This window comes from Rhinatrema bivittatum, chromosome 2 (assembly GCF_901001135.1).
Source record: "Rhinatrema bivittatum chromosome 2, aRhiBiv1.1, whole genome shotgun sequence".
Classification (NCBI taxonomy): domain Eukaryota; kingdom Metazoa; phylum Chordata; class Amphibia; order Gymnophiona; family Rhinatrematidae; genus Rhinatrema; species Rhinatrema bivittatum.
In genome coordinates this window covers 355,335,424-355,350,773 of record NC_042616.1, presented here as the reverse complement: position 1 = coordinate 355,350,773, position 15,350 = coordinate 355,335,424, and the positions used below count along the sequence as shown (strand labels likewise).

General features: G+C 52.7%; 1 protein-coding gene across 1 annotated transcript in view; it reads right to left on the bottom strand.

The window, feature by feature from the left end:
* Nucleotides 1–15,350, bottom strand: part of ANKS6 (ankyrin repeat and sterile alpha motif domain containing 6) — a 705,076-nt gene that overhangs the window by 438,852 nt on the left and 250,874 nt on the right. Inside the window, 1 exon segment of the mRNA XM_029589918.1 lies at nt 3,490–3,539. Within this exon segment, the coding sequence (XP_029445778.1) occupies nt 3,490–3,539 (50 nt within the window).

Genomic DNA, 15,350 nt, shown 5'->3' with positions numbered 1-15,350 from the left:
CAATGACAGAGGATATCATGAGCCCTCACCGCTCAAGGCTGGCAGCAGAGTTGATGGAAATGCTAGTGTTCTTGAAAATAAACCTGCCTTTGCTTGGGTTTCCAAATTTTCCCTCTAAATGGCAAGATCAATAAAACGCTGTGCCTGTCCGTCCACTGTCCAGGCCGTACGTCCCTACAAGGGCCTGACCTCGAATGCTGTGCCTGTCCATCCAGGCCTTATGTCCCTAAAAGTGCTTGACCTCGAACGCTGTGCCTGTCCATCCAGGCCTTATGTTCCTACGAGGATTTGACCTCAAATGCTGTGCCGGTCCGTCCACATTTGGAATGTAAGAACATAAAAAGCTGACTTCAGTTCTTGCTTCACAAATGGCAGTCTCTATTGCTCTAAAATAATCCTCTGTTGAATTATCTTTCAGAAATGGAAAAGATGCCATTTTCTTCTGGCAGTGTACCAGTTCAAGAAGAAGTGAGAGATCAAACCACAACATATTTGCACAAAGGAAATCCTCTAATGCTGTGCCTGTCCAACCAGGCGTTACGTCTCTACGAGGGTTTGACCTCTAATGCTGTGCCTGTCCGTCCAGGCTTTACGTCTCTACGAGGGTTTGACCTCGAATGCTGTGCCTATCCGCCAGGCCTTACGTCTCTACGAGGGTTTGACCTCGAATGCTGTGCCTGTCCGTCCACGCTTTACGTCTCTACGAGGGTTTGACCTCGAATGCTGTGCCTATCCGCCAGGTCTTACGTCTCTACGAGGGTTTGACCTCGAATGCTGTGCCTGTCCGTCCAGGTCTTATGTCCCTAAAAATGCTTGACCTCAAATGCTGTGCCTGTCCGTCCAGGCCTTATGTTCCTACGAGGGTTTGACCTCGAATGCTGTGCCTGTCTGTCACCCAAATATAAAAAAAATTCAAGTTGCTCATGTGAAAACAGACCTCACCCAATACCCCAACCCATTCAGTAATCAATCAAGTAGGTCTCCCCTCTAATGGGCTGGAAGTGAATAAGGTTGATAGACAAACAGAAAATATCTTCACACTGTACTTAGCTGACGTTTACATTTATTGTCCCAGTAAATTGAGTATATATAATACTAGCGATACCCAGCCATGCGTTGCAGTGGCAGAGTCAGGTTCTTTACCCTCCCTCCCCCTTCCCCTTGCTCATTTACCTCAGTCACTCATCCTCCTCCCCCTTGGTCACTCACCCCCCCCCTTCCCTCCCCTGTCCCCACTCCAACTCTCTCCCCTCACACTCACCTCTCCCCTCATTCTCCCTCCCCTGACACTCACCACCCCCTCATTCTCCCTCCCCTCACTGTCACCTCCCCCGCCTACTGCCTACCCTTCAGATCAGAAAACCTTTGTCTTTCTATTTGTGGGAACCCCCCCACCCCCAAAAAAAAAACCCAATCCCAACCCTTTAAATCAAATAACCCCCCACCCTCCTGCCCCCTCCCAAGACCTGGGAAATTAAAATTGTTGGTGCTACATGTGGTCTGTCCCTGGGCGTCTGTGCACGTTATGTAGCCAAATAGGGGAGTGCCTAACCAAATTTGCACTTCCAAATTTGTTTTGTGGTCTGGGGAGGGCTATTTTGATGCGTTCCCGAGATCATGCAAGTTTAGTGTATGTATTTGTGTGTGAACCTCCCCCTTCCCCCAAAAAACAACACGATGAGAAAAGTTCTCTTAAACTAACCACCCCACATTCTCCTGCCCCTCCTTCTCCAGCCCTGCAAAAAATAGCCCCCCCCTGCCCCCCCCCCCAGAGTTGCTGAATGAATGAAACCTGCCCCCCCTCGTGACCCCTCCCCAAGATGTTCGCAATAAATTCATTACCACCCCCCACCCTCCAGACCCCCCGAGACCTGATAAAAATGTCAGTCTGTGGAGCGGGCGTTCAGGAGCGGTCCGGGAGCGATGTATTGGCGTTGGTCCGTCGGCTGCGAGCACTGAAATGGGTTCCGACGGCCCTTTGCCCTTACTTTGTCAGTGGGGTGGAGCAATGGCTGCGGTAGGTCCTCTGACATAGTAAGGGCAAAGGTCCGTCGGCTGCCAGTCCTGAAAATGGTGCCGATGGGCCCTCGCCCTTACTATGTTACATGGGCTACTGCCGCCATTGGTGTCCCCGAGTGGCACAGTAAGGGAAAGAGCCGTCGGCGCAATGTTGATTGCTGGCAGCCGACGGCCGTAGTGCAGGAGATGTGTCCCGGATCGGTCCTGGCACCCCCTGGAGCCTCCTAGACTTCTGTCAGGTTGTGTGTGTGAAGTGAGGGCCTGGGAAGTAAATAAATTTGGCATGTGTGTGGGGGGTGTATGTTATCTGTAAAGGAAATAGTTATCTTCCGGCGAAAAAAGTGTGCGAATGTGTTAAAATGGAAGTGAAACGTGGACCTGGACTGGCGAAATGATTAGTGTAGCGTGTGTTACTGTAAGGTGTAACAGATGGCGCTTACGACCAGCAGATGTCGCTGTTTTCTCCAAAAATGTTTTAAACCTATTTTACCTGTCACAGGTGTGACATATCTGTAATGTAAGTACAGAAGAACCTTTCTGTATGCGAAATGAAGGTTGTGTCCAAATTTGAAAGCAATCGGTTCAGTGGTTTCTGAGATTACCGATTTTGTCCAAACTATTTAACATTTTTATTTATATAGATAGGACTAATAAAAATTGCAATGTAAATCAAAACCAAAAAATATATACATATCTATATATATATATTTATATTGCAGTGGAGCAGTCCAAACTCTTAGGACATAAACGCTGGAACACTGGCATGTCATGAACATCTTGCGTACTGCCAGTATAGAGGCGCTGGTCTTGTGAGGTGGGTTTATATAGAATATCTTGTTCTTTGTTTGAATTTTCTCGCCAATTCCCAGCCATAAATCATTCTTTGCCACAGTCTAAGTATGTTGGAGCTCTTTTCTTGTTCTGATGATTGCTCCCTGGAAGTTATCAGAATTGATAAGAAAACCCCAATTCTGTAGCCAAAAATAGGCTGCAAATACTTCCCCCATTGACTTTAATGGGAATCGGAAAACGATTAAAACTTATCTACGGATCAGGGTTTTTCCCCCATTGAACGAGTGCAACATATTTGTGTCCTGATGAATATGAATACCGAATTGGACGAATACATCCCTTCTGCACATCCCTAGAGAGTGACAACAAAAAAACATATGCAAAGCAACCTAAGAGTTTATCATTGCCCAACAATTCATGGCAATCTCATCCTCTATATCTGTAAAAGTCCCATTGGCATTACGAGTAGTACAGTCTTCAGAATCATTTCAAATTTAACATACCTACCATGTCCCACAGCACACATCTAGGACGTACTTTCTTCACAAAACAGGTCCTGCAAAAGGAGAGTTTGGCTATCTCTCATAAAAAAAAAACAAAAACAACTTTCTATCCATGTCAGCATCAGTTTTGTTTTGTTTTTTATTTGTATTTATTTTAAGTAAAAACCAGACATACCATGGTTGTCAACAATCCATCATCCTTTTCTGTTTTTGTGCTGCCAAATCCTGTAGCATAAGAAAGAAAAATTAGTTTCTTACCTGATAATTTTCGTTCCTGTAGTACCAAGGATCAGTCCAGGACACCTGGGTTGTGACTCCGCGCCAGTAGATGGAGACAGAGCAAGATCTGTTGGACTCGGCCATATATGACCATGTGCCTGCCACAGCCCCTCAGTCTTACGTAATGTCAAAGTAGCACACCCAACAAAGAAACTAGCCAAACAACCTAACTTTAACGGGGAGCAATTCAAGAACCCCCAACTGGAACGGAACTCCCCCAACCAAGGGAGCGAAACAAGCAAACAGATTAGGTAATCAAAAGAACGAGCGGACTCTCCGTTACTTCAGAGCAACAACTCGGGCGGGATCCTGGACTGATCCTTGGTAATTCAGGAACGAAAATTATCAGGTAAGAAGCTAATTTTCCTTTCCCTGTACGTACCAGGATCAGTCCAGGACACCTGGAATGTACCAGAGCCAACTTACCGAGGGTGGGAAGCAGGGAGTCCCACTCGGAGTACCCTCTCTCCAAAACCCCCGGAATCAGTAGCCTGAACATCCAACCGGTAGTGTCTAATGGTGTGTAACTACTTCCAGGTAGCCGCCCTGCAAATCTCGAGGTGACACCTGAGAAGATTCCACCCAAGACGCAGCGTGGGATCGTGTCGAGTGAGCCCTGAGACCCACGGGAACCGGTTTTCCCCGCACTAGATACGCGGATCCAATGGCCTCCTTTAGCCAACGCGCGATCGTCGTCCGGGACGCCGCGGCCCCTTTCCGTGGACCGGAGAACAGAATAAAGAGGTGATCCGTCAGCCGGAAGGAATTGGTTACCTCCAGATAGCGAAGGAGAGACCTCCGTACATCCAGCTTCCGTAAGTCTTTCAGTTTCGAGTCAGAGGACTCCCCTACCGCGAAAGCGGGAAGCTCAATAGATTGATTTAGATGAAACGCCGACACGACTTTTGGCAAAAAGGAAGGAACTGTCCGCAAAGAGACTCCGGAGTCGGAAATGCGCAGGAACGGCTCGGACAGGACAGCGCCTGCAACTCCGAAACTCGTCGAGCCAAAGTAATCGCGACAAGGAACACCGTCTTCAACATGAGATCTTTAAGAGTCGACCGCTTCAAGGGCTCAAACGGCGCCGAGCAGAGTGAGGAAAGTACCCAATTGAGGTTCCAAGACGGGCAAGGATGACGTAAGGGAGGACGAAGATGCTTTGTCCCCCGAAGAAAACGGGAGAAAGCCAGGTGCAGGGCCAGGGAGGCTCCACGAACCTTTCCCCGCGAACAACCAAGCGCCGCAACCTGGACTCGCAGGGAACTGCACGCTAGTCCTTTGGGCAAGACCAGCCTGGAGAAACGCTAGGATATCGGAAACGGAGGCGGAGGTAGGATCCACCCCGCGTTCCACGCACCATTCCTCAAAAACCACCCAGACTCGGACATTCGCCAATGACGTGGAATGTTTCCTGGACCTCAACAGCGTGGCTACCACCGCATCTGAGTAACCTTTACTCTTCAACCGATTCCTCTCAAAAGCCATGCCGCGAGACAAAAGTGATCCGCGTCCTCCAAACAGACGGGGCCCTGACGGAGGAGCCCCGCGAACCCCTGGAGACGAAGGGGGGCCTCCACCGACAACTGGATGAGGTCTGCGAACCACGGACATCGCGGCCACTCCGGTGCCACCATGATCACATTGGACGGGTGCAACTCTATGCGCCGAAGGATCTTGCCTATCATCGGCCACGGTGGAAACACATACAGCAACACATCCACCGGCCAAGGAGAACCAACGCGTCGACGCCCTCGGCTCCTCTCTCCCGACGCCGGCTGTAAAACCGCGGGGCCTTCGCGTTGTGCCATGTGGCCATCAGATCCATGTGGGGCACCCCCCAACTTCTCACAGATGAGAAGAAAGGCGTCGTCCGCCAGTTCCCACTCTCCGGGGTCCAGGTGATGACAACTGAGAAAATCCGCCTGGACATTGTAGACTCCGGCGATGTGAGACGCTGCGATGTTGCTGAGATGTTGCTCGGCCCAGGCCATCAAGAGCTGTGCCTCCTCCGCCACCAGTGGGCTTCTTGTCCCGCCTTGGCGATTGATGTAGGACACTGTGGTCGCGTTGTCCGACAATACTCGGACCGCCTTTCCCCGTACCAACGGCAGGAAGGACTGCAGCGCCAGGCGAGCCGCTCTGGTCTCTAGCTGGTTGATGGACCACTGCGCTTGCGTCAACGACCACCGGCCTTGTACGGACTTGCCGAGGCAAACTGCTCCCCAGCCGGAGAGACTGGCATCCGTAGTCACCACCGTCCAGCTGGGAACTAGCAGGGACACCCCGTAGGTCAAATGATCAGAGTCCAGCCACCAGTACAGGCTGGACCTCGCCTGGGGCGTGAGTGGTAGCGGCAGTTGAAACTCTTCCGATACCGGCTTCCAGCGGGATAGCAACGACGACTGCAATGGCCGTAGATGAGCGAACGCCCAGGGGACCAACGCGAGCGTTGATGCCATAGAACCCAGAACCATCAGGTAATCGCAGACCCGCGGTAGTCGAAGAGACAATAACCGCCTCACTCGAGACTGCAGCTTGTGCACCCGGTCCTGGGAAAGGAACACCTTGCCCTGTTTTGTGTCGAATAAAGCTCCAAGGTATTCCAAGGACTGGGTGGGCTCCAGTTGACTCTTGCTGAAGTTGACAACCCAGCCCAGTGACTGAAATAGCTGTAGGACCCTGGTCACTGCCAGACGACACTGAGTCTCGGACTTGGCCCGAATGAACCAATCGTCCAGGTAGGGATGAACCAGGAAACCTTCCCGGCGGAGCTGCGCCGCCGCCACCACCACCATCACCTTCGTGAAGGTCCGAGGAGCCGTTGCGAGACCAAACGGAAGCGCCCGGAACTGGTAATGCTTTCCCAGGATGCAGAACCTGAGAAACCGTTGAAACGACTGCTGGATACCCACATGGAGGTACGCCTCCGTAAGATCCAGAGAGGCCAGGAACTCGCCCGGACGTACCGAGGCAATCACCGAACGAATTGTCTCCATTTTGAAGTGAGGGACGCGAAGACATCTGTTCACCGCCTTCAGATCCAAAATCGGCCTTGACGTGCCGTCCTTCTTTGGACGATGAAGTAAATGGAGTAACAGCCCTTTCCTTGCTGACTGGCCAATACGGGGGAAATTGCTCCCAAATTTTCCAAGCGCCTGAGGGTGCCTATCACCTCCGCCTTCTTCTCTGGACACTTGCAGGGCGACACCAGGAACTTGTCTGATGGGGTTCGAGCAAAATCTAACGCGCAGCCGTGTGTTATCACGTTGAGGACCCACTGATCCGAAGTTACGTTGGCCCATTCCTCAAAAAACAACGTCAACCTCGCCCCGACATTTGGAACAATGGCCTGGTGTTGAAGCGAGGGATGGGCCGGCCGCATCTCATTGCGACGCCTTGGGCCCCGCGCCGGACGGGGTTCCCCCTTGCCTACCAAATCTTTTCCCACGAAAGGACTGCAGCCACTGTGAGGACCAAGAGGAGGACGACCTGTAAGAAGGACCAGTAGACCTCTGAGGACGCAACCTTCTGTTCCCTCGAAAGCGGGACCTACTAGGAAACGAGGACCGAGTTCTGGACCTGTCCTCAGGCAGCTTAAAGGCCCTGTTTTCCCCAAGGGACAGCATCAAATCATCCAACTCCTTGCCGAACAATAACTTGCCCTTGAACGGCAGCGCTCCCACGTGAGCCTTAGAGGATCCATCCGCCGCCCAATTCAGCAGCAACAGAAGGCGGCGCGCAGAGACGGAAGCCACCATGGCTCGAGCTGACGTGCGAAGAAGATCGTGCAGAGCATCCGCTCCATAAGCTATTCCCGCCTCCAACCGATCCACCTGCGAGGCCTCCTCCGCTGACAGATCAGCGTTGGCTTGAAGAACCTGGGCCCAGCGCAGACTGGCCCGCATTGCGAAGTTGGTACAGATGACGGCCCGGACCCCCAAAGCTGAAACTTCAAAAATCTTTTTGAGTTGCACCTCCAGCTTTCTGTCCTGTATGTCTCGGAGAGCAGTAGCCCCCGTGACCGGGATCGATCTCTTCGTCACCGCGGAAACCGCCGCATCCACCTTCGGGAGCCGGAGGAGTTCCAACGCATCCTCCGGGAGCGGATAGAGCTTATCCATGGCCTTGCTGACCTTCAGGCCTAACTCCGGTGTATCCCATTCCCGAAACAGGATATCAGTCGATGAAAAATGAAAAGGGAAAGCCACTGCGGGGCCCGTGAGACCCAACAGTACCGGGTCCATGTTGGCTTCCTGTCGGGCTACCACCGTCAGCGCGTCTATCCCCAGCTCCTGGAGAATGGCCGGAATAAGCGGGGACAGCTCTTCCCTGCGAAACTGTCGGACCGCCTTGGGGTCATCCCCTTCCACGGCCTGCGCTCCTTTGCCCGCATCGGACTGTATGGGGTCTTCCCCTGTCCCCCCCTTGGGTCCCCGACGGGGGCTCTTCCGGGTAATCCTCATCATCTTCTGAAATGGACTCGCTGTCAGAGTCCTGCGGGGCACCCCTGAGAGGTCGCGTCCCTCTGGGTGGCTCTTGGGGAAAATCTGAGGGATCCTTAGGCCTCCTCTTCGGAGGATCGGACTGTGAAACTCCTCTAGATGCTTTTGCACGACTGCGCTTGCGGCCTTTATAATGAAGAAGTTTGCGCAACAACAGCGCAAAATCCTCTGAAAACTCCCCGGAGCCCGACGAGCCCTCCTCATCGGCACTGGCGGCCCCGGGGGAGCCGGTTCCCCCCGGAACAGCTCCCCCCGCAGGCCCCCGCTGCGGGGAAAGCGCGGGAGACAGGCAGGCATCCCCAACCGGCTCCCGCGCGGTTTCGCGGGTGGTTCCTAAAATGGCCGCCACGCCCGCGCTGAGCGGGAAGAGATCCGGAGGCCTGACCGACGCTGCACTACCACGCGGCAGCGATCGGACCGGCCGAGATCGGCTGCTCCGCCGCGCCCCAGAAGGACCCTCGCCTCCCGGGACGCAAGCAGAGCATAGGCCCTCCCTGGAAAGGCGCACGCCGAGCCACAAGCCCAAGACGACCCCCGCGGCATTCGCGCGAAAGAAAGCAAAATTAAAACTGAAAACTCACCCCCCCCCCCCCCCGGCAATCGGCGACCCCGAGACGGAGCCACAAAGTAAAGGAGAGCCAGCAGGACGCAAAGAGCAGAAAAAAAAATTTTTTTTTCCCAAACCTGCCGCTGTCCTCTGTCCTGGGGCCCTGGTCCAGCGGGGGTGAGTGAACCGGGCTCCCCGGTGTCACCCCCGACGCTGCCACTCGACAAGCCAAGTCCCTCAACCCTGGCAGCGGCCTCTACCAGGGAGGGATGGTCCACTCAGAACCTCCCAACCCCCCAGGGAGGTAGGACGGACGGGACTTCCTCACAGAAAATTTATAAAATTAAGAAAAATCTAATCAGCGCTGACTAAAACACAGGAAAAAAACTCAACCCTGACTAACTATCAGTACCCAGGGCAGGCAGGGGCTGTGACTGCACCTGCACCATCTACTGAAGACAGAGTAAGACTGAGGGGCTGTGGCAGGCACATGGTCATATATGGCCGAGTCAGACAGATCTTGCTCTGTCTCCATCTACTGGTGTGGAGTCACAACCCAGGTGTCCTGGACTGATCCTGGTACATACAGGGAAAGATTTAGTTTGCATCTGCCCAGTTCCTGCTCCTCGGTGCTCTTCAGAAAACATTTTCTTACTCATGCAAACAGTTAAGATAAATATCTCACATGTATAATACAGTGCTAAGCTCAAAAACAACATTTCTCCAGATCAAAGATCTTTACTGCATCCTTGCTCTTTTAGGAATTAATGCATCAATGTCCTGCTTCTCTGTAAAATTACTCCCATTAACTTGCTGCCCCCTTTACCTGCTCCCTCAGTATCTTTACCATATGCCTCATTACCAGTCACACACCCTGTTCACTGCTGACAGCAAAGCATTCTTTTTCCTGTAAAGTCTGGAGAAATCATTAGTCTTACCAACATGTCCGTTTCCAAACCCCTCCCAAAAGCTCTTCTACCCAAAATTTCTGACTCAACATTATCTATTTTGAGCCAATTCTTTCTATGATGGTATTTCTGTAACCTTACTAGTAATTCAATTATATTTCCTCTAAGCTGTACTTTAATGTAACCCAATTACTGTGGCAGAGATTTGAGCATATGTATGCAACATGTTATATCAGATGATACTGCATTGTGTGAGAAAGCAGAACATACTAAGGACATCTCCTACATTTTTTCTGAGCCCAATATTTAAAACAGTCTTCTGTTCTCTATGGCAAACTAATTACAAAAACAAAATACTCCATGTTAATGCACCAACACAATTAATAAACTGAAAAGTTTACAGTGGACAGATGAATATTAGACCAACAAAGCTATGAAGATTTTTTAAACACACATTTGTCCTGTTCTATATGTTGTTGCAATGCAGAGGATTACTGCTTGTATTCTGTCTTTATTGAAGGCTCCTTACACATGAATACCTATGAAGGCAGATCAACCGGAAGTTGGTTTTTAGGATTACTAAAATCCTTTCCTCAGACTGTAATGGACGTTTCTCTTAAGCTTTATGGAGATAAATTGTGGTACTTAACATATTCCAAAAAGCAGCAAGAGAATTGTGGAGATTACTTACCTGATAATCTCGTTTTCCTTAGTGTATGCAGATGGACTCAAAACAAGTGGGATAAAGTGTGTTCGTGCTAGCAGTTGGACACGGATCTGACGTCAGCACGGGTACATATACCCCCACAGGAAGTGCAGCAACTCAGTAATCTTCCTTGCAAAAGCTTTATGGATATATGTGTGACTGACCGATCAATGAAATGAACAGGATTACCCTGACCGATTGATAATAGCTGGAGACCGCCAGTGTTCTCAACCGGAAGACGTCGACACCCGGCAGGGTGGATGCCTTATATAAGAAATCATGGCTTACCATGAATCGGTGAATCCCCATGTATACCGGCAGCCGGGCAGGATGCCGAGTCCATCTGCATACACTAAGGAAAACGAGATTATCAGGTAAGTAATCACATTTCCTTGCGTGTAGCAGATGGACTCAGAACAAGTGGGATGTACAAAAGCTACTCCCGGACTGGGCGGGAGGCTGCCCGAGGTCCGTTCAGGACGGCCCTCGCGAATGCCGTGTCCTCCCTGGCCTGGACGTCCAGACGGTAGAATCCGGAGAAGGTATGGAGGGAGGACCACGTCACCACTTTACATATCTCTGCCGGCGACAACATCCTAGTTTCTGCCCAGGAGGCCGCCTGCGCTCTGGTAGAGTGAGCCTTGACCTGTAGAGGTGGTGGTTTTCCCACTTCTACGTAGGCAGCCTTGATAACTTCTTTAATCCAGCGGGCAATGGTTGACCGTGAGGCCGCTTCCCCTTGCTTCTTCCCGCTGTGAAGGACGAACAGGTGGTCCGTATTTCGGAGCGCTTCTGACATTTCCAGGTATCTGGACAGCAGCCTGCCGATGTCAAGATGGCGCAGTATTCGACCTTCTTCAGACTTCTTCAAACCTTCCGTGGTTGGCAAGGATATGGTTTGGTTGAGGTGGAAGTGTGAGACTACCTTGGGTAAGAAGGAAGGAACCGTGCAAAGATGGATAGCCTCTGGAGTGATTCTGAGAAACGGATCACGGCAGGACAGCGCTTGTAGCTCAGAGATGCGGCGTGCTGAGCATACGGCCAGCAGGAACACCATCTTCAAGGTTAACAGACGGAGGGACAGGCCTCGAAGGGGTCTGAAGGCAGGTCCCGCTAGAAATTCCAAAACTAGGTTGAGGTTCCACAGGGGCACTGGCCACTTCAGTGGCGGGCGAATGTGTTTGACTCCTTTCAGGAAACGTGAAACGTCTGGGTGTTTGGCAATGGTGTTGCTGTCACTCCTGGGACCGTAGCAGGATAGCGCTACCACCTGAACCTTGATGGAATTGAGGGACAGACCCTTCTGAAGTCCATCTTGCAGGAATTCCAAAATAATAGGGATTTTAGCGGCATGTGGATTGGTGCTGTGAGTGTAGCACCAGGCTTCAAATACTCTCCAAATCCTTATACACGTTAGTGATGTGGAGAACTTGCGTGCTCGGAGGAGTGTATCTATTACCGGCCCCGAGTATCCCCTTTTCTTCAGTCTAGCCCTCTCAAGGGCCAGACCATAAGAGACAATTGAGCTGGATCCTCGTGGAGGATGGGACCTTGCCGCAGCAGGTCCCTGTGTGGAGGCAGAGGTAGTGGATTCCCTGCCAGCAGTCTTCTCATGTCCGCGTACAAGGGTCTTCTTAGCCAGTCCGGGGCCACTAGAAGAACTAGGCCTCTGTGTCGCTGAATCTTGTGTATAATGGCGCCCAGCAGGGGCCATGGAGGAAAAGCATATAGAGCAGGATCCCCTGCGGCCACAGCTGTACTAGAGCGTCGATCCCATGGGAGAGAGGATCTAGTCTGCGACTGAAGTATCTGGGTACTTCAGCGTTGGACCTGTCCGCTAGTAGGACCATGCCCGGAGTCCCCCTCCGATCCACAATCATCTGAAAAGCTGTGGGCGACAGCTGCGATTCCCCCGGATTTAGGCTTTCTCTGCTGAGGAAGTCTGCCGTGATGTTGTCCTTTCCGGCGATGTGGACGGCGGAGATGTCCTGGAGATTCGCCTCCGCCCAAGCCATCAGGGGGGTTATTTCTAAGGATAACTGTCGGCTTCTGGTTCCGCCCTGTCGGTTGATGTATGCCACCGTGGTGGCGTTGTCCAACATCACTCTGACCGCCCTATTTCGGAGTCTGTGGGCAAATCGCAGGCAGGCTAGCCCGACTGCCCGTGCTTCTAGTCGGTTGATGTTCCACCCCGACTCTTCTCTGTTCCACCGCCCTTGAGCAGTTAGGTCAGTGCAGTGTGCTCCCCATCCGTTCAGGCTGGCATCTGTAGTGAGCAGGGTCCAGGTTGGGGAGGACATTTTTGACCCCCGGCTCCAGCCACCACCGTAACTGATTTCGCAATCTGGCTGGTAGAGGTAGGTGTATGGTGTAGTTCTGTGATCGTGGGCTCCACCGAGATAGGAGGGCGCGTTGTAATGGTCTCATATGAGCCCGCGCCCATGGTACCACCTCCAGAGTGGATGCCATGAGGCCGAGGACCTGTAGGTAATCCCGAGCTGTGGGCCGTTCGGTACTCAGCAGGGCCTGCAGACGATTCTGGAGCTTTGATCTCCTCTTGGAGGTCAGGCTGACCTTGTCTTCCCAGGTGTCGAATCGGACCCCTAGATATTCCAGCGACTGGGAAGGCTGTAGGGAACTCTTCTTTATGTTGACTACCCATCCTAGGCTTTCCAGAAGAGATATAACTCTGTTGGTTGCCTGGTGGCTCTCCTCCGGTGACTTTGCCCTGATCAGCCAATCGTCCAGGTAGGGATGTACGAGAATTCCTTCCTTCCTGAGTGACGCCGCCACTACTACTATGACCGTGGTAAACGTCCGCGGCGCGGTGGCTAACCCGAAGGGTAAAGCTCGGAACTGGAAGTGTTGGCCCAGGACTTTGAAGCGTAAGTAGCGCTGATGATCCCGATGGATTGGGATATGCAAGTAGGCTTCTGACAGATCCAGGGATGTGAGAAACTCCCCTGGTTGTATTGCACTTTTGACTGACCACAGAGTTTCCATGTGAAAGCTGGGGACTCGTAGATGTCGGTTGACTGACTTGAGGTCCAGGACGGGCCTGAAAGTGCCCTCTTTCTTGGGTACTATGAAATAAATGGAATAATGCCCCGAATTTATCTCCCATGCAGGCACTGGGATTATGGCGTTTAAGGACAGGAGCCTCTGCAAGGTAACTTCTAGTGCCACCCTCTTGAGGGGTGAACAAGGAGATTCCACAAACTTGTCCGGAGGGAGACGAAGGAAGTCCAGGTAGTACCCCCCTCTCGAATGATGGTGAGGACCCACTGGTCCGAAGTAATCTCGACCCATCTGCGGTAGAATAGAGTTAGCCTGCCCCCTAAGGCTTCGTCCCCCAGATGGGTCGGCTGATTCTCATTGTGGGGTGCGGCCGGGACCCGAACCCGAGCCGGTTCCCCTCTTGTTGTGCCTGGTCTGAAAGGACTGGTTCCTAGTCTGAGAACGAGGTGCTTGATAGCGAGTCCTGTAGGGGTTGAAGCGTTGAGAGCCTCCGCCTCTGGATGGTCTAGGCAGAGGGCGCTGGGTCCTTCTTGACCTGTCTTCTGGCCGACGGGGTAATGGAGAGGCGCCCCACTTGTTAGCCCAGTTCTCGAGGTCGCTGCCGAACAGAAGAGATCCCTTAAAAGGCATTCTGGTAAGGCGTGCCTTAGAGGAGGAGTCGGGCGACCAATTTCGTAGCCAGAGCTGCCTCCTGGCTGCCACTGATTAGGACACTCCCTTGGCTGCCGTACGAACTAAGTCGGAGGCAGCATCAGTGAGTAATGAGAGAGCTGATTCCATTTCTTCCCCCGGGGTGTTGTTCCTGGCTTATGATAAACAGGAACGCGTCACTACGGTGCAGCAGGTCGCGATTCGTAGGGACATAGCTGCCACCTCAAAAGCTTGTCTGAGGATGGCGTCCAGGTGCCGGTCATACGCATCCTTGAGGGCCGCCCCTCCCTCTACTGGAATGGTAGTGCGCTTCACAATTGCGCAGACTATGGCGTCTACCTTAGGGCATGCCAGCAGCTCCTTGGTTGCCGGGTCCAGGGGGTACATGCTGGATAAGGCCCAACCCCCTTTGAATGAGGCCTCTGGGGCATTCCACTCCATATCGATTAACTGCTGTGCTGCTTGGAGGAGGGGGAAATGGTGAGCCGTCTGACGAAGGCCCTCTAGCAGGAGGTTCATGCTAGGTTCCCCTGGGGTGCCCTGGCCCGGGATAGCCAATTCAGACAGGTATTGAGAAACCAGGTCTGGGAGATCCTCCTTAAGGAAGAAGCGTCTCATGGTCCGATACGGCTCTGTCCCCGAGGGAGGTTCACCATGCTCGGGAAGCTCACCTTCTTCCTCAGAGCAATCTGAATCCCTATAAATGGGGCTCCCGGGTGGCGAGTGGCTGTGCCTAGGCCTCGAAGGTCCAGGGGCAGGATCCGCAGGTACATATGGGTCCGGTCGAGGAGCAGCCTGCATTTGGACAAAGGCATGAATCCCCTTGAATAATTCCACCCAGGAGAGGGAAGCAGGGTCTGGTCTCAGGGGCACCAGGACTCTAGGATTCCCCGGCTGCTCACTTCGGCCTGCTAGGTCCGGGGTGTTCCCTGAGGAACTGGCACTTAATATGGGCTGGGATCGGCCCTGCCCTGGAACTCCCAGGGCCTCCTCACATTGGGCACATAGGGAGTCTGCTTCCTCACTCTGTGTGGCTCTGAGATGGCATGCTGAGCAGAGGCCTAGAGCTCTAATGCCTGATTCTGGAGGCGTCAACTCCGTGGACGCCTGGGCTCTCATACGCTCCATTGTGTATCTTATCACTATGCGCGAAAGCTGTGCGCCTATCAATGTGCGACTTATCAGTGAGCGCCTATGAATGCGCGCCTGTCAGCGTGCGTCTATCCTAGCGGCGTGCGCAGAACAACATGCGCGGAACAACGTGCGCTCTACGGCATGCGCCTAACAAAATGTTGCGCATAACAATGTGCGCGTAACAGCATGCGTGTAACTATGTGCGCCTAACACGGAAGTGAACAGGCAGGCAAAATGGCGGGTCGCCACGAAGGCCGACCCCGCTAATCCTCGTACTCCGGAGACCAAATA